The 24,061-nt window shown below is 52.6% G+C and overlaps 1 protein-coding gene across 1 annotated transcript; it reads left to right on the top strand.

Annotated features, from left to right (window-relative positions):
* The first annotated feature begins 2,890 nt into the window (after positions 1–2,890).
* Positions 2,891–21,902, top strand: FAAH (fatty acid amide hydrolase). The gene is made up of 15 exons (XM_080802874.1): positions 2,891–3,139; positions 10,013–10,126; positions 10,329–10,478; positions 10,809–10,942; positions 11,490–11,696; positions 12,898–12,938; positions 13,346–13,470; positions 14,650–14,775; positions 15,700–15,797; positions 16,118–16,217; positions 16,558–16,601; positions 17,240–17,279; positions 17,718–17,826; positions 19,749–19,894; positions 21,554–21,902. Exons 1-15 carry the CDS (start codon positions 2,972–2,974, stop codon positions 21,680–21,682), a joined length of 1,731 nt encoding a protein of 576 aa, XP_080659000.1. The 5' UTR covers positions 2,891–2,971; the 3' UTR covers positions 21,683–21,902.
* Positions 21,903–24,061: the final 2,159 nt, after the last annotated feature.

The raw sequence follows: 24,061 nt of genomic DNA, 5'->3' as shown, positions 1-24,061 counted from the left end.
CCTGACCAGGCGGCTGAGCACTCTGGTCTCCACCCCTTCCCGAGTGCCCACATCCCAGTGTGGCCCTTGGGGGGTGCTTGGGACAGTGAGCACAGCTCCACCCCCGCACAGTTTGCTTGTGCTCACTGTACTTGCTCTTCCTCACATCTGCACCTACAGACCTCCCACTTATCCAAGGAGAAGGTAGTCTGCCCTCCGGCAGGCTGTGTGGAAAGGGATTCTTTGTGTTTCTGTCCATACTCCAGACCTGGGGCCATGTCTTCATAATAAAGTCCAACATCTGTTAGCCTCTGGAGTTGCTAGCCCATTATCCCATGGGAAAAAATGGGCCTTATTACTTCCATTTTATAGGTGGGGAAACAAGTTCAGAAACGGTTGCTAATTTGTTCAAGGCCAAAGACTTGCACGGAGATTTGAAGCCACGAAGCCAAACCTAGTATCTGCTTTCCTCTTTTGCACAGTCATCCCAAGAACACGCCCTCAACATCCCAGGTTAACCAGGTACTGGGCTCGGGACCACAAACACTGTTCCATTCCACAGAAGCAAGTTCCATTCATGGTGCTCCTCTGCTAGTGTGTATCTCTAGGAGGTTCTGTCATGTCCCTGTCTACCCTCCCTTCCTCTCCCTGGGGTTGTGATCATTGGAATTTAGGACACTGTGAAAATAGCTGCTTTTTGTCCCTGTTGAGCCACATCTTCTAGGATCATCCCAGGGCTTCAGCCTATTGAGAACCTTTGGGATCCTGGCTCTGTGGGCCACTCCTTCTGCTCTGCCTCTCAGCTCGTGCATCCACAAGTCTGAGCACTAGACCTCTTTAACTTCATCTAACTCACCAATAAATGTATTGATCAGATCAGGGCCAAGGAAAGATCCTGGGGTGTGTCATTCCAGGCCACCCACTGGAGCAATCTGACCTGCCACACCTCTAACAGACTCCTGCATAACCACGTCCTGAGCCTGCCAGCCCGCCTGGGCTGCTGCCTCCCCAAGTTTCCAACCACCTGATTTGGGAGCGCTAACCCTGGGTGCCTTCGGCAGGGGAGGCCATTTGGGGTCGGGATGTGTGGGGTTTGCTCTTGTGTGTCCAGCACCCCACAGTGCCTGGTACTCAGTAGGTACCTAGTGAAGGCTTGTGGTTTTGTTTTTGTTTTTTTGAGAGAGTGAGTGGGGGAATTGGGGGAGCAGAGGGAGAGAGAGAATCCCAGTCTGACTCCAGGCCCAGTGCAGAGCCAGACATGGGATTTAATCTCACAATCCTGAGATCACCACCCTGAGATCATGAGCTGAGCTGAAATCAAGCCTTGGGGATACTTAACTAATTGAGCTGCCCAGGTTCTCCCTCTTTTTTTTTTTTTTTTTTTTTTAATGAGAGAGACTTACACATGTTAGGAAGGAGGCAGCAGAAACACACAGAAGAAAAGGTGGGAATGAAGAACTCAGCCTGCCCATCGTTCCTCCATTTAAGGAGTACTACCAAGCACCTGCTCTGTGCCAGGCATTTTTTAAAAGGGCTGACAAGGTCCTTGCTTACCGAACTTAATTTCTAGGGAGGGAGGTAAGGAATAAGTAAACAAGGTGATTTCAGCTAATAAGTGTGATGAAGAAATAAAATGGGGTGATGTGCTAATGGATGGGTGCAACTTGAGGAGGGATCACAATTAAGGTGTTGTCAAGGGTGCGGGTGCCGGATGGCCTAGGGGAGCTGAGCCATCAGGGAGAGCGAGGGTTCAGTGAGGGAGGCCTTGGTATGGGGGAAGGAAATAGTCCGAAAGGAGGAAGAAGGACCTGGGGAGTTTGCCAATGTCAGGGGCTAGTTCCTGAGACCCGTTCATCACCTGGGGTTACCCTTTAGGTCGTGACTAATAGGCCAGCTGACAACTCCACGTCTGGCCCTGGGCAACCCTCCAGAGCTCGGACTCAACATTACCAACCACAAACATCTCCTTCCCACCAATTCTGTTTCCAACTAAGCAGTCTCAAGGGTGGGGCCGTCACTCTCCCGGGAAGCCACTCCTCTCTCCCCTTCTGGCTGGGCCAGAAGATCCAGAAGAGCCAGAGGGCTCCCAGAGTCCCTCCTCTCCTGCTCTGCAGCCCCATAACTTCCCATTATTTCTGCTCCTCCTCTGGGAAACCACTGGTGCCTACTTACCTCCCCAACCCCATAATTCTCTCCACCGCTCCCCCCTCAAACCCCTGCCTACCAGGAGCTCCTGGAACAATGAGACGATGGGAAATGAGTCTGGAAGGGAGAACCAGTTGACTGGGGAGCCTGGACTCCCAGGATCACGGATGTGGCCTTGTGTTACAGTCAGGAATGAGAGCCCAGCAAGGTAACAGTGGCCGGGGTAAGGACTCTGCCTGCCCACCTCGATTCTCACTTCCTGACATCATCTCCCCTGAGGCTGATGCCTTCAGAGCCTCCCAGGGGTCCCTGCTTGCTTCTCTGCCCGGACCCCAGATGCCCTCCAGAGTGAACCTATTCAGTCCACCTCAATACAGCCTGTGAACTGTGTTTAGGGGGTGGGTAATTACTCTGGAAGGAACGGGAAACCCCTAGGGACAACTCTATTAGGAACTGCTGTGGGTCAGATCAGGGTGCTAGTGGGGTGTTTGAGGGGTGGGATCAGGGAGAAGGGTGTGAGGAGGTCTGATCGGAGCCTGGTCACCTCCCCAGCTGCAGGCTTGGGCTCCTCTCCAGGTTTGTCTCTGCCCGGGCTCCTCTCCAGGTTTGTCTCTGCCCGAGCCTCTTCCTCCGCGTGGCCTGAGGTCCAACGGCTTTTGGCCCCAGGAATCCAGGGAGGGCTAAGCACTAGGTGGGAGGAGCTTGGATTCTGCTACGTGCAGGGTCATGTGTGACTTTTGCCCCTTGATGGGCCCACAGTGGGAGGGTGCTGGAGCATATAGCTGTGGACGGACAAGCCAGCAGGGCTCTCAAGGAAGCAGGGGGCTCTACCCGCACAGGTTCAATAATGCCTGACGTAGCTTGGCTGATGGTGCTCCTCCTGTTGACCTTGCTGGGGGCTGCCCGGCTCTGCTGGCTGCGTGCTCCTGCACGGAACAAGATCCCCAGGGCGCAGAAGCGTAGGGCAGTGGTCCTGCAGCAGATGGAGGCTCTGGCCCAGCGTCTCCGGCAGCAAGTGAGTGGACACCTGTCCCGGGGGCTCCCCTGTCCCGGGGGCTCCATCTCAAGAGGAGGATCCCACCTCAGGACTATTGCCCCATCTCCTTCAGAAGACAAGGAGCCTGGGGCAGGAGGGGGGCAGTCCCCCACCCCCAGCTCTCCCCATGCTGGCTCTTTGTGTTGCCGTCAGTTCCTCCTCCATCCGTATACTTGGAACCCATTGAGTTTGGGGGCCGTGCGTTTTCTTTGTCCTCCCAGCACCCGCACATGAGTCAGTAATGTGGTGGGTGAGTTTTTGTTGAAATAAGATAAACTGATGGAAGCAATTGGAGGCAGGAGGTCTTCCTTCAGGTCTCTTTCCAGCCCCTGAGTACCCCCACATCCCACTGACACAGGAACCCTGGACTACACGTTCTCCCTCCCATCCCCCCGCCCTCGGGTTCTGCAAATGTTTGAGAGCAGCTCATAGATGCAAAGCACAAGGCGGTCACTGGAGATACGGTCCTTCCAGGAAGCTCTGTGTCTTAAAAGAGACTTTGACAGCTTAGGTGGGGATATTTCAAGGCACTGGGACAATCACCGTGGCTGGGCTCGGACTTGAAGGTGAAGGGACTGAGCCATGGGTGTCGCCGCAGAACCTGCCTAGAGTAGCAGAGAGCAAGGTGGGAAGGGGAGGCAGCCCAACTTCCCTTGTGCTTGGGGACCGCTGTGGGGTCTGGGAGACGTGACAGCCCCTTCCTGGGCTCCCCAACTGCCTTACGAGGGGTGAGCTCATGGCATCTTAGGGTCCCCAACTGTGGCTGATGGTGGTGGACTCCCTGGGAGCCCTGGGAGTGGGGGTTGGGGACAGTGCCTGAGGAGCTATCCCCATGCTCTGGAGTTCCTGAGTGTCCTCTGCCGTCCCCTGGATGGTGATTGATGGCCCCAAGGGGCAGCTTCTCTGCCCAAGCTGCTGCAGTTTCTGAGAATGTGTATTAATATTAATTGGGGCTAATTAGTTGGATAAATCAATCTGCCCCCCGAGAGCAGCTGCCCCTTCCTGGTTGGTGAACAAGAAATCTGGGCTAATGGGGTTGCTGTGGTGAATCAGTGTGATGGAAAAGATTCCCGTGTGTGTGTGTGTGTGTGCGTATGTGCGTGTGCGTGTGAACATGCATGTATGTGTGCGTGCACTGTGGCAGATTTGGGTTCCCTTACCGCACACACCAGAACCTGCTTGTGGGTGTCTCCTGCTGGCTTTGATGGTGTGCTGGTTGAGTGGCGTGTCTGGGTGCATGCTGCTTGTGTTTGGTTATGGGCTTGTGGTGCGTGTGCCTGGGTGGGTATGTATGTGTTGTGTTACTGATGGGAATGTGTACATCTAGCTATGGGTGGCTGGTTTGGGTCTGAGGTTTGGGTCTGAATGTTTGGTTGAGCATGTACCTGTGTGGTTGGGTGTCTGATGTGTGAGGATATCTGTTTCTGTGTTGGTCTGGGCGTGTTTGATGTATGTGTGGGCATCTGGTATGTAGAGCTCTTGGGCTGAGTACCTGGTGGGGGCGTGTGGGTCTGGTTGGCTGGAAGAGTGGAAGGGTTTGGGGGGAGGTCACCCCTGGTGTCTCCAGCTTCCCCCCAAGGCTATAGACCTCTTGGCTTTCAGTACCTTACTCTTTCCCCAAGAAAGCTACACAGGTCCTCGTGGGCCCTTCCCCCTGCCAAAGATACCCTCAAGGCCTCAGGTGTCCAGTTTTACATCCCAGGGAGGTAGGAGGCTGAGACATAGGCCAAACCCTGGCAGGATTCAAACAAATCCAGTTCAGTTCAGCTTAGCAAAATCTGACGGAGGTTTCCTCTGGGTCTTGCCTTTTGCTGGACCCTGGGGACAGATTCATAATCAAAATGAATCTGACACCTGACTTTGACCTGCCTTAAAGATGCTTCTGGTCTGAGTGTATGTATCATGGTGGGAACAGAGCTATGCAAACTGTGATGGGAGGCAGCTCAGCTGAGTGTGGTGAGGGCCAAATGCTTGTGGAGCTATGGGACCTGGCAGGAAGGGCGTTGGGCCATCTGCAGAGGGTGGGTTGGGGAAGTCTTCATGGAGAGGTGGTGTTGGAGCTGAGCCTTACAGGATGTGCAGGAGTTTTCCAAAAGGAGGAAGGAAGAGGAAAGGCAATACCAGAGAGAGAAAAGCCTGAGATAAGGCAGTGTTTCTGTAGAGCATGTAGAAAATAATACTCGTAGTCCACTGGGGTAAATGGACAAGCCACTCATGGCAGCAGGCTTCTGACTAGGAAGCTCTGGTCACCTCAGGGGGACATTAGCCTCCCGACCGTTGGAAGTTTTGACAATATTAAACATATTTCACAACTGCTTTGGAAATACTGGTAATACATCAATTAACTAAAATTCTAAAATATATTTTCTTTGACTTTTAAACCATTATAGGAGGCAGCACCAGTGAGTGTGGAGAAGGCCAGATGGGGCCATAGAGCCGTGGGATGTGGCAGGAGCGGGAGGGCACTTCTTGGAATTGAGTCCTTTCTTGATTTCTGCCAAACATGTAGCAATTGTACTCACAGTCCTCCAACCATTCTAACGCCGAGATTCTATATAATCGAACATCTCTGTTGTCAACTAAGTCATAAACATTGTTATTAGAATGTCATCATAAGGGGAGCCTGGGTGGCTCAGTAGGTTGAGCATCTGCCTTCAGCTCAGGTCACGATCTCAGGGTCCTGGGATCGAGTCCCACATTGGGCTCCCTGCTCAGGGGGGGAGTCTGTCTCTTCCTCGGCTTCTCCCTCTGCGTCTCTCTGCTGCCACCCCTGCTCTCTCTCTATCTCTCTCTGTCAAATAGATAAAATCTTTAGAATGTCAAAATAAATTACAGCAATCTCGGGGCGTCTGGGTGACCCAGTTGGTTAAGTCTCCAACTCTTGGTTTTGGTTCAGGTCATGGAACCTCAGGGTTTGTGAGATTGAGCCCCGTGTCGGGCTCTGCGCTCAGCCCAGAGTCTGCCTGAGATGGTTTCTCCCTCTGCCCCTCCCCCTTGTTCTCTCTCTGTCTCAAATAAATAAAAATATTTTTAAAGATTTTATTTATTTATTTGACAGAGAGAGACCAGTGAGAGAGGGAACATAGGCAGAGGGAGTGGGAGAGGGAGAAACAGACCTCCTGCAGAGCAGGGAGCCTGATGTGGAACTCCATTCCAGGACCCTGGAATCATGACCTGAGCGGAAGGCAGATGTTTAACAACTGAGCCACTCAGGCGCCCCATAAATAAATAAATCTTAAAAAAAAAATTACAGCTCTCTCAATCTTACGAGCCTCCTGAGAAGTTGTGTAACAGGACAAATAGGAGTGTGGTAGTTGAGAGAAGGCAGGACTGTGTTTGAATCCTGACTCTGATCTGTACATATTATTTTATTTATTTTAAGGATTTATTTATTTGAGAGAAAGAGAGAGAGAGTGCACACAGTGGGGAGAGGCAGAGGGAGAGGGGAGAGAGAGAGAGGGTCACAAGGAGACTCTGTGCTGAGCACAGAGCCTGACACTGGATCTCATGACCTTGCACAGCATGAGCCAAAACCAAGAGTCAGTTGTCCAACCGACTGTGCCACCCAGGGACCCCTGACTCCTCTACTTAAAAAAAAAAACTCCTCCATGCCTTAACGTCCTCATCTCTACAATGGGGTGTGATGATTAGAACTATAGTACTCACGTGAGTTCCTAATGTTTACGGTGGTGTACACAACAAGTATTATCTATGCCAGAGGTCTGACTTCAGTAATAACAGAACAGATGCTGTCCTTGCTGGGCGAGTGTTTAGTGAATTTCGATGAATTTGTTCTATTAGGTGCAAGGGACACTCAGCTGGGTGGGTGAATATATTGCCAGGCCCTCGGAAGCCCCGTCCATCCTGCCAAGTCCCTGGAGTGCCCACCACGCTGGCAGAGGAGTGGTCCCAGTGGCCACCTCTAGTGGCCCCCAGTAGCTTCCTCTGCCCGTTCTCCCCTCCTCTCCCCAGCTCCCTGAGAGGCTTCCATTTTTACAAGCGGCCATGTGAAGACAACTGCAGGGGAGTGGTAGCCTCAGGGGTCCAGCTGGACAGTGGGCACTTGCCCACAGGGATGTCATCTCTCCAGGTAGACATGTAGGAATCAGGGGCTGACATGCAGGCTTGGTGGGCACCTGTGGGTCAGCATGTGCTGGGATGGTCCCTGGTAGGGCTTGCTGGGGCTCCTTAGGGCTGGGGTGAGCAGGGTGAGGGATGAGCACAGACTGGCTCTTCACAGTCCTTGAGCAAACCAGGGGCTGTGTCTAGAGTGTCCCTGCTGGGCCGAGCATTAATCTTTTATCTGCTGGACTGTGAAGAGAGGGCAGAGTCCCATGGCATGGGGCTAGGGCCGCTGGGGGTGGTGGGGCGCTTGTGGGAGTGGCTTTTTGCTAAGTGACTCAGAAAGATTTCATTTTAGCCACAATGCAGCCATTGCGATGCCTTCTAGCCAAATGCCCACCGTATTCTAGAAGGATCCATGTCTGGGCCCTTCTGAAAGTCCTTGTGGCATACAGGAAGGGGAGTTCCTCGCTGGGGCACTAAGGTGGCAAAATGGCACAGCAAGTCAAGGGACTGGGCAGTATGGCTAGAACAGCAGAATATGGGAATGGGGCAGAGAGAGAGAAGGCTGGTGAAATGGGCCTCCCAGCACCCAGCAGGGAAAGGGCCTAGAATAATGCTGGGCACCCAGGAAGTGCTTCATCGGAAAAGGCCTTCCTCCCCAAGAGCCATTTGAGGGTAGCGGTGAGGGGAGAGACCTTAGGTTTAAGTCTCTCCATTTTTATGACTTTGGGCTAGAGAGTTAGCCTCTCTGTGTCCCAGTTGCCCTTATTGGTGAAGTGGAGATAATGATAATAAAAGCACCTATCCAAAGGTTTTCATGAGGATTTAATGTGCAGGCAGATTGCTTAACATGGCTCCCAGCCCCACAGGAAGTACTTGGTAAACGTGCATCTTGGTGTATCTCTACGCAAATGCACTTTACATGTTTACGGCGAAAGCCCTGAAAACCACTCTGAGGACAATGGTTTTGCAACTTTATTCTGAGGGCACTTGGGACCTATGGGTTTTATCTGAATATCACCTAGGCTGTAGTGAAGAGGTTGGGCTGGAGCAGTAGATACCAGAGGCAGGGAGGCCAGTGAGGAGGCTGCTGAGAACACTGAGAGACAAGAGAAGGTTCTAGGCAAGAAGGAGGCTGGAGAGTCAGAGAAGGGGGATATGAAGGAGGCAGAACCACCAAACAGTGACACATGTAGATAAGAGAATGGTCACTGGGGCCAGACTATCTCATGTAGATCCAGGCTCTGCCACTTAATGAGCCAAGTGTCTTTGGGCAAAGAGCTTTCTGGGCCACAGTGTCTTTTCCTACTGTAAAAAAAGAAAGCAATACACCCCACCTCCTCAGGTTGTTGTAAGGAGCGACATGAGCTCATATACGTGAAATGCTTGGAATATAGCCTGCAACTCAGTAAGGGTTAGAACACATGTCCCGTATGATTGAGATAAGCTATCATGACTCTCTTTGGAGCTGGGACGTGAGGAAGTGATCCAGGGTGATTCTGAGGATTCTTGCTGTGGTGACATGAGTATCATTGATTGGGAATTTCATGAAGAAGAACGGGTTTGACAAACAGACCTGGAGTATCTGTGGATATGTGGGTCAGTAAATGGGTCTGAGGTATGGCAGGAAATAGGCCTGGGCTGTAGACACAGGGAAATCTGGGCATCCTTGGGACACGTCTGGTGGCTGAGGTCACCCAGGAAGGGTGGGCAGTAGGCAGAGAGGAGTCCAAGTTCTGAGGAGCATCAACATTTATTTATAGAAGGGAAGAGAGGAGAGGTTGAGAAGGAGCTGCCCAGGACAGAAGGAAGCCAGGAGAGTTGAGGGCATAGAGAGTTTCCAGAAGGAAAGTGTCTGAGAGTCAGATGCTACCAAGGACTGCAAGATGGGGATTTAAGAAAAATCCAGGAGATTTAACAACCAAGAAGACTGGGAGCCCCAAACCTCCCAGGGAAATTCCCTTGTCTGGCACCCCACCCCTCCAGGACCAAGGAAGGACCATCGTGCTGTCTTCCCACCCAGCCCCCTACTCCGGCTTGCAGGCATCAGAGTTCTCAGCTGGGGCCCGGCAGGACAAAGGAAGACAACTTCACCTTCCTGAGTGCCTGCTGTGTGCTAGGCCCTTGTCATGCCACCACTTGCCTCTGACAAGAGTCCTGAGGGGCTGGTGTCAGGCCTTGCCTCATACCCTGAAGAAGTGGGCTCAGAGCAGCTGGGTAACTCCTGATTGGCTTCTAGTCCTTTGTTCTTTGGAGGGACGCTGGCCATGGGAGGGAAGGGAACCAGCTGACCAGCAGAGAGTGTGGTCAAGGCTGGGTCCCAGCTCTCCTGCCCCTCAGGCTGGATCATCCCTTCCCCAGGTCAGATCACCAGGAGTGAGAAGGCTGGGTAGGAAGGAATGGTGGGATGTCGGGGTGCCCCCCCCGAAGGCAAACCATACAGAGATGAAGCCCACTTCCATAACCCCCGGGTCCCAAAACGTGCAACTAGAGTCACTCCCACTGCCGTTGTGCCCCTTCTGGGTAGCAACATGAGGGGGCAGGCCCTCCTCTGTGCCAGGCCTCAGGCTGGGCACTGGGGAGGCAGAGACAGAGGGAACATCTGCCATGTAGGACTCTCATGCCAATCTGGAGCCCGCTCAGGAAATGTTCTTCATGCTAAGGGCGAGTCCAGGGGCACGGGCTGGGCACATGGATGGGTGTCCAACTGTGTGGGAATGTGATGTTGAGCATGTGCGAGTGGACTGGAGTGAATCAGTCATTGACCTCTGCCCTCCTTCTCCACAGGAGCCCTCCCTGGACCCCAAGGCCATCCTGGAGCTGCCCCTGGAGAGGCTGGCCCAGAAGCTGCAGGATGACGAGCTTAGTCTGGAGAGCGTCCTCTGTAGCTACTTAGAGGAGGTGGCGGTTGTCTCCGGAGGGGGGTGGGGGTTCTCACCCGTTGTCCCCCTCACAGGAGGTGGGGGACGGGTATAACATTGTGGCACTATGGCTGACGTGGGAGGGAGCGCATGCCACAGTCACCCGCCATTTCTATTCTGCCCTGGGTCAGGATGGTGGGTGACTGAGTGCCCGATGTCTGGTCTCCCTCGATGTCGCTCAGGCACTGAAGGTACATAAGGAGGTAAACTGCCTCACGGATTTCCTGGGCGAGTGTGAGGAGCAACTGCAGGCATTGAAGAAGCTCAAGAAGACTGAGAGAGGGCTCCTCTATGGGGTCCCCATCAGCCTGAAGGACACCTATGACTGCAAGGTGGGCTGTGAGGTGTATGTTCACACGTGTACATGTATGTGCGTGTGCCCCTACGTCACTGAGCCCGTGAGCATCTGAGTGTGGGACATTGGGCGAGTTCCGTAATCAAAGGTCCACAATTAGAAAGTGGCCAGCTGGGATCTGAACCCAGGCATCTGGCTCTGGCCCACCACGTTCTCCCGCCGCTCATGAATCCTCCTAAGGGCGCAGTGTCCATGCATCTCAGAGGTCATGACAATGTGTGGAATGGGAGCAGAGTGAGGAGAGTCTGTTCCCTGGGAAGTTGCATCCTGATCCCTAGGGCCTGACCTTAATGTCACTTCCTTGCAGGGCCATGATTCTACGTGCGGCCTGGCCCAGTTCCTGGAGAAGCCAGCAGCCAAGGACGGGGTCATTGTGGAAGTGCTCAAGGCTCAGGGAGCTATTCCCTTCGTTAAGACCAACATCCCACAGACGCTGTTCAGGTCTCTGAAGTGGGTGGGCGGGGCTGGGTTTGGGGCTGGGCCCAGGACTGACAGCAACTTAAAGTCCTGGCTCAGGGTGGAGGGGTGAGGTGCGGACCAGTTAAGCAGGCTGTGAGGACCGAGGTTCTTGGGCACGTCTTTTCTGCCCTCTGAGCCTTGGCTTCCTCGTCTTGTAATGTGTGGGTGGACTTCATAGTCTCTGCAGGCCCTCAGGCTCTGAGGTTCTGAAGAGTTTCATCTCTGTGTTTATCCCAGCTTTTCTCTCCTCTCCCTTGGCATTTAGTGTACCTACTTTTGTGAGGAACCTGTTCCCAATTCTGACAGCAGGGCTGGGGGCTCCTGTCCTTAAGTTAGGAGCTGTGGCTGGTGTCCACTCTTGGTCTTCCCTGCAGCAGTGGGCCCTCACCTGAGCTGTAAGGGAGACTGGGAGGGCTAAGCCCTGGGGAGGAGCTGGGGAGCCAAAGTGGGCCTGGGGTTGACTCCTGAGGGGGTCAGTCTCTGCGGGGAGACTTTCACCTCCCAGCTCCTTTTCTTCTGCTTCCGTCAGCTTTTATTGCAGCAACCCCATCTACGGACAAACCCTGCACCCTCTGAACTTGAAGAAGACACCTGGGGGCTCCTCAGGGGGTGAGGGAGTCATGCTGGCACAACGGGGTTCCATCTTGGGCATGGGGACGGACAGTGGGGGCAGCATCCGCGTACCAGCGAGCTTTTGTGGCGTCTGTGGCTTGAGGACCACCGGATACCGCCTCAGGTACTTGGTGCTGGTGATGGTGGGGAGGGGGAGACTCAGCCCAGCCTAGAGGAACAGAGGCCTGGGGGAGTAGAGGGGCCTGCTTGGTACATCAACTCTTATCCACTCATCTTAGTACTCGGGGAAGCGGCTAAATGTAGGTGGGCTTCAAATAGCTCCGGCTTCGGTCCCAGATCAGCACACCATGTCTGGTATAGGTGGCAGGAGAAAAGGCCTTCCACACACTCATTAATTTATTTGTTCATGAATTCATTCATCTTTACATCTATCCATCGACCTACCTGTTCCCTTAGTCGCTCATTGGTCTATCCATTTTTCCATCTATCCATCCTTTGTCCATTCACCCACTTATGCAGTTATCATCCCAGTCTCTAGCCATCAATTAATTTCACTATTTAGCCACCATTTAATTTATCTAACAGAAATTTATTGAGTGTTTACTCTGTGACTAGTACCGTACTAGGAACTGGGGATATATCAATAAAAAAAGGACAAACATCCCAGCCATTGGCAAATTCATATACATTCCTCCTTCCATTCATTAGTTCATTCACTCATCCACTTATCTCCCCATCCATCTGTTCATCTAGCCATCTATCTGTCCATCCGTATCTGCCTCTGTTCCTTCATCCACCCATCTTTCAGGCCCCCCTCCCCAAGTACCTGCACTGTGGTAGCCCATGTGCTGGGGACACAGAACAGTCTCAGACCCGGTCCCTGCCCCTGTTGTGCTATTAGACATGCAAACGGCTGAGTCAGAAAGTGATGGGGCTCTAGGAGAGGGTCAAAGCTTGTGGAAATTCACAGGATTCACAGAGATTTCTTAAAAGCCTAGATTTTAAACCTTCAGAGGCAGGGCAAGGGAAGGGAAGGCTTCCTGGCAGAGGCAGAATCTGAAGGTGGCTTTGAAGGATGGGTATGCAGAGATGGTGTAGAGTCTAGAAGGCTGTAACCTGCGAGCAGCTTTCTTTGCCTGGAGCAGTTTGTGTGTGTGGAAGGGCTAGAAGGGGACGTTGTGGAAGGAGTTGATACTGCAGAGCCTTGAAGGCCATCAAAGAGGCTAGACTTGATGCTGTGGGTACTAGGGGTCACAGCAAGGTTGAAGCAACTCCTCTTGCTGGTGCTGGGGCCTGGGGGAGTGCTTGGCTGGCCCGTTCCTTCAAGTGCTGAGCTGGGCTCTGGGTGGGGCGGGGTTTTGCAGCTACTCTGGAATCGCCTCTGCTGTCAAGGGCCAGAAATCTGGTAAGCAACACGCTGTGCCTGTGGCCACACCCATCCAGAGACGACCTGTCAGCCTTCCTCACCCCCAAGGACATTTCACTCAGCCCTATCTCACACAGACTTGCCCCACTGGTGATAAAGCAATCCGAAAGAACAGCATGGCTCCCAGCCGGCCTCCCCCGAGTCCCGTGAGAAGTGCTTCTTACAACCCAGCTTTAATCTCTCCTAGTTGTCTCTTGACGCTCTGCCCCAGCTGAGATTCTCCTGTCAGGCACCTGAGCTGCTTTGGCGGGTGTGCCGACTCTCCCTGTCCCCGGCCCCAGGACCCTGTGACCTGATCATGGCCCTGGGCCCCACCCTCTGAGGCCAGGCAGTGGGGATCCCCAGGAGCAGAAAGGATGAGAGGAATCTGCCTCGTTTCTGTTCAGTGACTTCAGTGGCTGGCCCCATGGCCCGGGATGTGGAGAGCCTGGCGCTGTGTTTGCGAGCCCTGCTGAGTGAAGACATGCACCGGCTGGACCCCACCGTGCCTTTTATGCCCTTCAGGGAGGAGGTGAGCTGGGCCTGGTGGGCTCCCACATCTCCCCTCCTTTCCTTCCTCATTGACCTGTCTACCATCTGACCATCTTCTGTGAAGACCACCTTCCCCAGCCCAAGGTACAGTGACCAAGAAGCCCACATGATCAGACATATTCACCTCCCATCCCTGCTGGACACCAGCTGCTTTGGCCTCTCAGCTGCTTGGCACTGTAGCTAACACTGCCCCCCAGAGAGGGGCTCCAGACATGACACAGACATGACACTCAGCATGTCTGGTATCTGGTTAAGCTGGGCTTCCGGTCCTCTAGGTAACCTTGGCCAAGTCCCATCTCTTCCTAGGCCCCAGGCTCCCCAGTGGTGTGGTAAAGAGGTTGGACCAGAAGATTGCTCCAGGCCCTGCCAGCTTTGGCGGGCTTCATTTATGCGTTAGTTTATTAATGACAATTATTGGAATCTACTATGTTCAGGCTCTTTGTAGTTCATCCCAATACTCGTTCTATAGAATGAGAAGCATTGTGCTTCTCATTTACAGGGAAGGAAACTGAGGGGAAATGGAGTGACTTGCCTATGATCACAGAGCTAGTAACTGGCAGAGTTGGGCCAGCCCTATCTGCTCTAGAACCCTCTCCATAGGGAGAGTCTCTGTCTACCATTCAGTTGATGTCTACTCATCTGATCTCTACACATGTCCGAATACAATCAGCCTGTGATCATTTTCTGTCATCCATTATTTGCCTCTACTAATTTCTCCATCTCCATCCTCTCCTGGCTGTTTTTTAGCTTAAAGGTCTTTGTGTCTATTCATCTACTTACTTACTTACCTGTCCCCCGCCCCAACTCAATTCCAACCATCCATTCTTCCACCCACCCATCTATCCATTCAACCCTCTGCCCACCCACCCATTCACCATGTCATACGTATGGCTACCTACTCATTCATGAATCTATTATCTATCTACCTATCCACGTCATCCACCCAATCATTTGCCTATCTATTAGTCCTTCCAGGGGTTTCTCCAGAGGACCCAGAGCATGGAAAGTATATAGAGAGGCTCCAAGGGGGTCTTGGGGAGTTTCTGTAGATTCCCCCAGGCCCAAGGTGTGGGCCACAGCTGTGGCCCAAGGTCCCGGTCTGGCTCTTGAAGAGACCCACTCTCCTCAGAGAGCCCCACCCAGCCCCTCTTGCCCACAGGTGTACTCCAGTAACCAGCTCCTTCGAATTGGTTACTGTGAATCCGATGGCTTCACCCAGCCAACTCCTAGCATGGCCAGGGCCATGAGGCTCACCTCCAGGCTGCTCCAGGATGCAGGACATAAGGTAGGCAGCCAGACTGGTGAGCATGCTGGGCTGGGCCATTCTTGGAGAGAAAGGAAGTTATATTTGAGTCTGAGCTGCTAACATCACTGTGTTTCCTCTATGCTTCCTGGGGAAAGCTGATGGGCTGCAGGTGGGAGCAGAGTGGGCCCCCTCCCCTAATGTGAAGAAGGCATCAAGATTTTGCAGCTTCCCTCTTCAGGGGTGGGGATTCAGGGAGTCACTCCTATAATTCCTATAGCTTGGGTTTCTGTTGCTTCCAACAGATGGCTATGAGGAGATCTCAGTCCTCAAAAATCACCTTCCGCACCCCCACCCCACCCCAGCCCCTGCCTCTCACAGCCAGTGGCTTGTCCTGGTCATGCCTCCCTTTTGAGAATTGCTGGTTGGCGACACATGGATCTATGCAATCTTGGGCCAGTCTCTTAACCCCCCTGAGCCTCAGTTTTCTACCACATGGGGTTGCTGTGAAGATTTAGTGAAGCATGTGGTCTGGGACAGGATCACAGTGAAGCAGGTGGGAAAGGAGGGCTGCTTGAATGCCATGGTCTCTCTGTGGTGGGTGAAGGAGTGGCATGGCAGCAGAGGGGCTCAGGTGGATGGAGAGGAGAGGTGATGTCCTATCCTCTCTTTAAATCCTGAAGGATGTAGGGGCACCTGGGTGGCTCAGTCAGTCGAGTGTCTGCCTTCAGCTCAGGTCATGATCCCAGGGTCCTGGGATCGAGCCCCACATCAGGCTCCCCGAGGGGAGCCTGCTTCTCCCTCTCCCTCTGCCTTCTGCTATGCCTACTTGTGATCTCTCTTTCTCGCTCTCTCTCTCTGTCAAATAAATAAATAAATAAATTTTTAAAACGTCCTGAGGGATGCTGAGAATCCCTGGTGGGGTGGGTGGCACTCCAGGCCCTGACTCAGCCTCTGTCTCCCCAGATCATCCCCTTCTCCATCCCCCGTATAGAGTATGCTGTCCAACACCTGTTTGTGGGAGGTCTGTTTGGCGATGGAGGGGCCACCGTTCTGGAGAAGCTGTATGTTTGTTGGGACTCAGATGTCGGGCGTGGGGCTGGGGACGGGGATGGTGGTGCCCTGAGCCCTAGGAAGGGGCTATGTGGGCCTGTGCTGGTGGAATGCCTCTGGTTAATTGTGTGACCTTAAACAGCAAGTCAGCAACCTGGGCTCCGTCTTCAGGATGCACGTGTTCCAGGAGCCGTGCTGGTGGGAACAGATGCATTTCTTTGGTCTCACCTCCTTCTATGGCTTCCCTCTGGAGCGGGAGCTGGGTGGGTAGGAGGGCCGGTCGATGGCTGAAAGGCTGTAACTGACTGGATACGTGTCTGTGGCTCCTTAGTGAGGGGGACATTGTGGACCCTTGCATAAAGACAAATGTCAACGTGCTCCGTCTGCCAGGCCCACTCAAGTGTTTCTTGGCCTGTATCCTGAAGTACATAGTGAGTGTGGACCTGAGGTGGGGGAGGCATTCAGGAGGGGAGAAGCCCAGAGAGGAGAAGGACTCAAAATGGGGCCCAGAGAGTGGTGGGGGCTCAGAGAAGAGGAACTGAAAGGGCTGATGGGGTCCAAAGGAGAGGGGTGCTTTCAGAGAGAGAGGGGTGCATCTCAGAAAGAAGAAGGGATTTTAGAGAGGGGGTGGGGGTGGGGCTAAAGGCTGGAAAGGAGTAGAAGCTTCCATGTCAGTGTGCTGAAGAGAGTTGCTTTTCCCAGACCCCGATTCTGGTTAGGCAGGTGTTGCCCTGTGGTTTCTGAATGGGTCTCTCTTCTCCGCCTCTCTAGGAGCCCCGAGCTAGCCAGACGATGAAAGAGATTCATGGCCTGGGGTGAGTGCTAGTGTCCTCAGGTGATGTTCACAAGCGTCTTCCATGGGGTGGGGGGAATTAAGCAAAGGCCATGTGGCTAGAGTTGGCATCCACTGGGGGCGAGGGCTATTTAGGCTTTGGGATCTAATTAGGTTTTTAGGGTCATGTCTGACACTGGTTAAATTTAAGCTTTTGAGTGGGGTTGAGATTGGGGCTACTTTGGGGCTGGGTGTGATTTAGAGTTAATCTCTGAGTTCAGGCTCGAATTAGCTTAGGCTGGGGTGAAGTCTGGGCCTGAGTTGAGATTGGGTTTGGGTTTGGGTTGGGATTAGGGTTGGAATTGGGGCTGGAGTGGCCTGAGGGCTGAGTGGGGACCTCACAGGTTAGGGGGAGAACCTGTGGCTTTGGGGGGAGCCTGTGAATCCCTGTGGCTGGTGGTGGTGCTGGTGGGGCATTGACCAGAGGGTATGGACTCTTGCGAGCACTGGGCAGGCAAGGTGTTCTGGGCAGTGAACAAGACACAGGGGCATTCCTGGCCCATCAGCTGATTTGCAGCCCGCATGGAGATTAGGCTCTAGCTCTTGATGGTAATGTCCCCGTTTGTATAAAAGGGGGCCCTCCCATTCTGATCTTTGGACTTCTCTTATTTATTCCCCCAGGACTCCCAAGAAACTGTGGGAGCATCACACAGCTGTGGAGGTGATGTGTGCCTGAAGCGACCTCAAGGGACAGCTGGAACAGGGGCAGCAGAGACCTGGGTGGTGACAGGAGTGGCCAGACTGGGGGATGGGGGTGGGGGCAGAGCTCTGGCCTGGCCTGCAGGGGAGGCCCAGCTATACCTGGATGGGGAGGCTTGGTGACCTGGAGGTTAATTTAGTCCATCTCTTTGGGGCTAGGATGATACATTGTTCCCAGATAACTGCAGCCTAAGACTCCCCTTCCCATCCCTTCACCTCAGCCTCTGGGAAGGCCCTGACCCTCCCCCCCCACCTCTCCCTCCAGGTATCTCAATCTGCATCTCACAGCCTGGGAATTCTTTCTGAGGTTTAATGCCTCTGGGCGTGGTAGTGCTTGACCTTGTTCTGCAAACAGTGACCTCTGCTGGTCTTACCCCTCCCTCCACCACTGTCCCTGCAGGAATATAAGCAAGAGTTCATAGCCAAGTGGAGGTCCCTGGATCTAGATGTACTGCTGACGCCAGTTCTGGCCCCTGCCTTCTGTACAGGCTATTCTAACATGACATTAGGTGAGAGGAACCTGGGTCCTGGTGGGGTTGAGACCCGGAGTCCCGGACTCCAGAGTTCTGCCACAGCTTCTGTGGCCTTGACCTCTGTCACCATTCACTACTTAAAAAAAAATTTCTTGGGGTGCCTGGGTGGCTCAGTCATTAAGCATCTGCCTTTTGCTCAGCTTATGATCCCAGGGTCCTGGGCTTGAGCTCTGCATCGGAGTCCCTGCTCATTGGGGCATCTGCTTCTCCCTCTCCCTCTGCCTGCTTCCCCTCCTGCTTGTGCTCTCTCTCTCTTAAATAAATATATAAAATCTTTTGAAAAATTAAATAAATAAAAAATTTCTTAAATTGAGGTAAAATTCAGAGAGCATAATTTCACCATTTTAAGGTGTCCAATTCAGTGGTTTGGAGTATATTTAGAGTGCCATGAAACCACTACCACTATCTAATTCCAGAACATTTCCATTTTCTAGAAGAAAAGCTCTGTACCTATTAGCAGACACTCACAATTTCCATTCACTTTTTAAATGAATTTTACTGAGAGTCCCCTGACTGTCTCAGTCAATAGAACATGTGCCTCTGGATCTCAGGGTCATGAGTTCAAACCCCATGTTGGGTACAGAGCTTACTTTAAAAAGGAAAAAAAAAAAAAGAAAAAAACGAACTCTACTGAAATATAATTCACATGCAGTGAAACCCACCAATTTTCAGAGTGTAATTTGATAAATTTTAACAAATGCATCTGGCTATGTAACTACCACCATAGTAAAAATACAGACTATTTTTATCATACGGCAAATTTCCCTGATGGCCCTTTGCAGTTCACACCACCCTTGCAAACCGAAACCGCTGATCTTCTTTCTGTCACTATAGTCTTGCCTTTTCTAGGATTTCATACAAATGGAATCAGAAGGAAGGAGACTTTTGTGTCTGGCTTCTTTCACTTGGCATACACAGTCACTCTTTTTTTTTATTTTTAAAGATTTTATTTATTCACTTGGCAGAGAGAGAGATCACAAATAGGCAGAGGCAGGCAGAGAGAGAGGAAGGGAAGCAGGCTCCCCACCGAGCGGAGAGCCCGATGCGGGGCTCGATGCAGGGCTCGATCCCAGGACCCCGAGATCATGACCCGAGCCGAAGGCAGAGGCTTAACCCACTGAGCCACCCAGGCGCCCCTACACAGTCACTCTTAACTGGCTTCCTGCTGCTCTCCTTCACAAGGTGGCTTTGGCCTAGGCCCCCTGAGATGATGCCCTTGCCCAGCGCAGGTGCAGTTCTCAGAGGTGTTATCAAGGCAGAATGAACCCACCTCAAGCCTGGACTCCCCTTCCCTGGGTCTCCCCACAGCGACTGCCCAAAGGCACACCCCACACCTGGTCCTGTGCCCATGGCATCTGCTGACATCACTGACTGTCTTCTCACTCCCTACAAACTTCTCACTCCCTCTGTCTCACTCCTTCTTCTCCCTCCTTCTTCTCATTCCCTCCATCACTCACTCCCTACAAACAGGTGGCTGCTGTAGAGGAGATGCCTTTTAACTCAGGGTTACCCTCCCTGCTCGCTTCAGTGGTCATCAGCTGTGTGATCTGTGAAAAACCAGCCAACGGTCCACCACCTCGGTTTCCTTATTGTTCACACGAAGTGTCAATTCCGCCTCGCAGGGGTGGAGAGGATTCAAGGATCCGCTGTGGAGAGAGGCCAGCACAGTGCCTGGCACTGAGGAAGGCTTCAGTAGCCGACCATTCTCTCCTTCCCTCCACTCTGGGGACAGCAGCAGGGGGCCGCCGTCAGGTGGATTCCCGGCCCCAAACGGGGCGCTCTTGCGAGTCCAGAGGGCTTGCAGTTCCGAGAATGACCTCAGAGGGGGGCGCTCACCCAACACTCTTCCCTACCTGTCTTTTGTCCGCTGATCTGCGCTTGCCTGGCTCTGCCTACAGATGTCTCCTCCTACGTGAGCCTGTACAACGTCCTGAACTTCCCCGCTGGCGTGGTGCCGGTCACCACTGTGACGCTGCAGGACGAGGAGGAACTGGCCTTCTACAAGGGATACTACGAAGATAGTTCTGACAAATGTTTCTGGGAGGTCGGTTTCCCTCTCCAGGCCTCTCCCCCAGGGGCGCAAGCCAGGACTGAGTCTTGCCTCCATCCCAGTCAGGGAGAGTGGGTGTGGGGTTGGGTCAGTCATTCCCAGTGTTTATCCTTTATTGCTTGTACCGTGGTTTCACCCCATCTCTGAGGACACACCCTCTGAGCTCCAAGTCCGCCTCTGTCCTTGCCCCGGGAGAATACAAAACCACTGGTCTTCTAGACACTTCCATTAGGGAAAGTTGATCCCAGAGGCAGGAAGAGTGGAGCCAATGCCCCTGGTTAGGAGCTTACTAGGGAACTGGACTGGACCCTGCTCCTCTCTGAGCCTCAACTTCTTTGCCAGGAAAATGGGAATTAAAATATCTACCCTGCAGGGTTGTCCTAAAGGCTCAATTGAAAAACAGTGAAGCATGGGGTGCCTGGGTGGCTCAGTTGGTTAAGCGTCTGCCTTCAGTTCAGGTCATGATCTCAGAGTCCTGGGATCGAGTCCCACATCGGGCTCCTTGCTCGCAGGGAGCCTGCTTCTCTCTCTGCCTGCTGCTCCCCCTGCTTGTGCGCGTGCACGCGCTTTCTCTCTCTCTCAGACAAATAAAAAAATCTTAAAAAAAGAAAAAAAAGAAAAACAGTGAAGCAATCAGTATAAGGCTTTGGAAATAGGAAGTGTATACTTCTTATTACTAATTCAGAAGTGGCTCACAAAAGGAAATATTTTCATGTGCATATTTAATGCATGATCTAAAATAACAACCTTGTCCTGGGTGACAGGGAGAAGGGGGGAAAGAGAGAGAGAGAGAGACTGACTCTGAAAAGTATGTGTGTGTCTGAGTCAGACATTAAGTAACTTACTTTTTTGGAAATTGATTTTAGTGCTAGAGTCACCCAGTGGAACTGCTGACCTGAATTCTGAGAAAATAATAATAATGATACTATTTAATGTGTCTTGAGCTCTTACTCTGTTCCAGGAGCTGTTTAAAAGTGCTGTATATATATTAAATCATTAAATCCCATAACTGTCCTGTGAGGTTTTACGAAGTTGGAAATGGGGGCACACACAGGTTAGGAGACTTGACCGACCATGCTGCCACACCTCACAGGCAGGTCACATGGAGGGAGCCAGGACTCCAAGCTGGTTGACTTGGCTCCAGTGACGAAGACAATAAGGACTTGTATCTTATCATCATAAAACAATGGAAACATTCCTGAATGCCTCAAAGTATGTTTGGATTTCATAGCCGGGACTCAGGTTCAGTCCCCATGTTCCTGAGTCTGTGTTTGGGGTCAGGGTACCTCTTTCACAGTGGAAGTATGACCAGGCTTGGGATCAGGGATTTGCATATTCTTTATTCCTTTGCTGAGAACATTGGGTGGATACTCGGTTTTTTATTTCATAATTGTAGTCGGCTGTCTGCACGAGGAGCAAATTTTACATCTTAACCCTGGAGAACTAGAGATAGACAAAGTCAGAATAGTTTTTTCAGGTTTCACTGAGAGCTGAGGAAGGCTGGGACTCTGAGATCCAGGACATCTCTCTCTTAATATAGATTGGGGATGAGATGTTTGGACTAATAATGCCTATGAGTGGTGAAGGAGGCAGGGCATGGGGCCTGAGAGTGGAAAGCAGGCTCTTAAATTCATCTACCTTCTCTCTGGGCAGGCGGTACAAGGATCCATGGGACTTCCTGTGGCTGTGCAGTGCGTTGCTTTGCCATGGGAAGAGGAGCTGTGTCTCCGGTTCATGAAGGAGGTGGAGACCTTGGCCAAGAACCACAGGGAACCCGAGTGATGGGCTACTCCTCCCGAAGGCCTTCCTACATCCTCATCCAAGTCTGCTCTTGATGCCCCTTCTCATGAATACTCTATCTGCTGCATGTTTCCACCTCCCAGAAGCCCACCAGATTCCTTTGCTTTTTTGTCCTTCTGCATGGGTATTCAATACACGGATTCCTCAGATTGGCCCAAGATGGGGCACAGGGTGAAGGGCTCAATAAACATTTCTGACTGGTTGGCTTTGTGATCTCTGCTCTAGGTGGGGCTGTAGCTTCCTGGTGGACTTCTGCCTCCAGCTCAGTCCCCCCAGATGATATCCCAGATTGCAGCAGAGGGGAAAGAGCTCCAAAGAGAGAGGCTGGTGACGCGGGTCCAAGTCCTGGCTCTGCGCTGGCTTGCTGTGTGACGCTGGGCAAGTTACTTCGCCTTTCTGGACTTCGGTTTTCTCATCCACAGATTGAAAGGGTTAGATTAGATGAGGTCCATGGTACCTGTCAACTTGACTGTTCTGTGACCTGTGACTTCTAGGCACTTCCCTGATCAAGAACTTGCCATGGCTCCCACTGCCGCCTAGAGAAAATTCCAAAGAGCAGGTCCAAGGGAGTGAAACCCAGTGAGAACAGATCCTGGGTTGGGATGCAGACCCAAGCTCATAATCCAGTGCTTAGCCTGCAAAGCGCCTTTTTAGGCTTGACACTCTGCAGCTCCCAAGGTACTCCCTGACCTCCTCTGCCAGGGCTCCCCCACAGTGTAAACTCCTTCTGTTCCCTCAACCCAGAGCCTTGCTGCCACCACGAGCCCACTTCGCACTTCTGCCTCCATAGCTCTGTCACACTGTTCCCTCCACCCAAATGCCTTCACTGCTTCTTTGTCCTTGGGGCCCTGCATCAAATGCCACTTCCTTCAGGAAGCCTTTTTTGATCCCTCCAACTCTCCCATGACTTTCCCTTCATCTGAACTCTCTCAAGGTCCTTCCCCATTAAAACTTACCCTTTCTGTCTCTCACTCCTCTTTACAGTACTACTTCCAGGCAGCTCGGCAAACTAATGGACTCCTTCCTCCCTGTGCTCGATAGCAGAGACTTTCTGGAAATAAAACCTCAATGTGGAGGAATAGATTTCACCCTTCCTTCCAGCCATTTGTGTGGCCATCCATCCTACATTTGTTGAGTACCTCCTCTGAACACAAATGATGGAATTTCAGGCAGAAAAAGACCCTTAGGTTTAGCTAAGAAGGAATTGCACCAGGAGGGAAGTCCTGACTCCACCTACCACAGAAGGAACCATCTGGGATGTCCAGGTGCACATTAGACAGGGTCATTGCTGACCTCACTGGGGCCTCTGCCTCTTGTAGGCTCTACCACTGAGCCTGAGATCCCTGCTGGAGAAAGAGCTTCATGGTTTCTCCTCACACAGGGCTAGTAGAGCTTCTGCTCTGTCCTCTCTCCCCCATAAGAGGGAGGTCTAAGAGGCTGGGAGAAAATGGTTGAGGGCGGGGGTGGGTGAGTGGGGAAGAGGTACGGGGTGCGGAGGTATTTTTCCACCTCAAATGCGTTCTGCTGCCTCCCTCACTCCGACCGGCTGCAAACAGTTTGGGCACCAGGGGTCAGCATTGAGCTTTACACAGCCCTGCAGGGCTCTTGCCTTCAGCTTTCCGATGCACTGTCTCCAGGTCTTTCCCCAGTCTAAACACAGATGGGAAAACTAGAGGTGGGGAGACCGAGATTGGGGGGCATAGGAATAAGCTGGCTGTTTAAACATTAGTAGATTATAAGAGATAGGGGGCAGACTTCTATTCTTGTCTGAAATGAGCCTAGGGAAAGAGTGGCAGATACCAGCCCAAGCAGGCCCAGTTAATGGGAAGCCCAGCCTCAGGCCCGATTTCCCTCCAGGCTGGGCTTTCTCTTATTTCTCCTGAGCTGAAATTGGGGTCAACAACTGCCTTCCTCCCCAGCTCCAGCTCCAGCTCTGGCCTGTAACCTGCCAGCACCATCTTCAGCTGAAATCAGCCCCTGGTCTGCGTGACTGTGGGCAGGTCATTGGCTTCCTCGGCGCCCTTTGTCTTAGTGGCTGAGGGCGTGAGTGGGTGTGGATGGGATGTCCGGGGTCAGGGCCTCGCCTCCTTCTCCCCTCCCGTGGCTGCTACTTCCACTGTAGAAGGCGCACGTGTCGGGTCCAGCTTCTGGCTCAGCCTCCTCTGGGGCGGTGGGGAAGTCTCCCAGCTACTTTGAGCCTGCTTCTTCTGTGAGATGGAAGTGATTACATCAGGCACAGCCACAGGAGGAGACCGAGCCACGGACGGTGACAGCCAGGTGGGAGAGGACTCAAGGTCCCCTCCCCAACCTAGGAGTCAGTCGCAGGATGTCCAGAGTTCACCAGGAAAAGCCACCTCCTCC

Source organism: Martes martes, assembly GCF_963455335.1.
Source record: "Martes martes genome assembly, chromosome: 4".
NCBI classification, from domain to species: domain Eukaryota; kingdom Metazoa; phylum Chordata; class Mammalia; order Carnivora; family Mustelidae; genus Martes; species Martes martes.
Note: the sequence above shows the minus strand (reverse complement) of the source record. Positions and strands in the feature narration are given on the sequence as shown.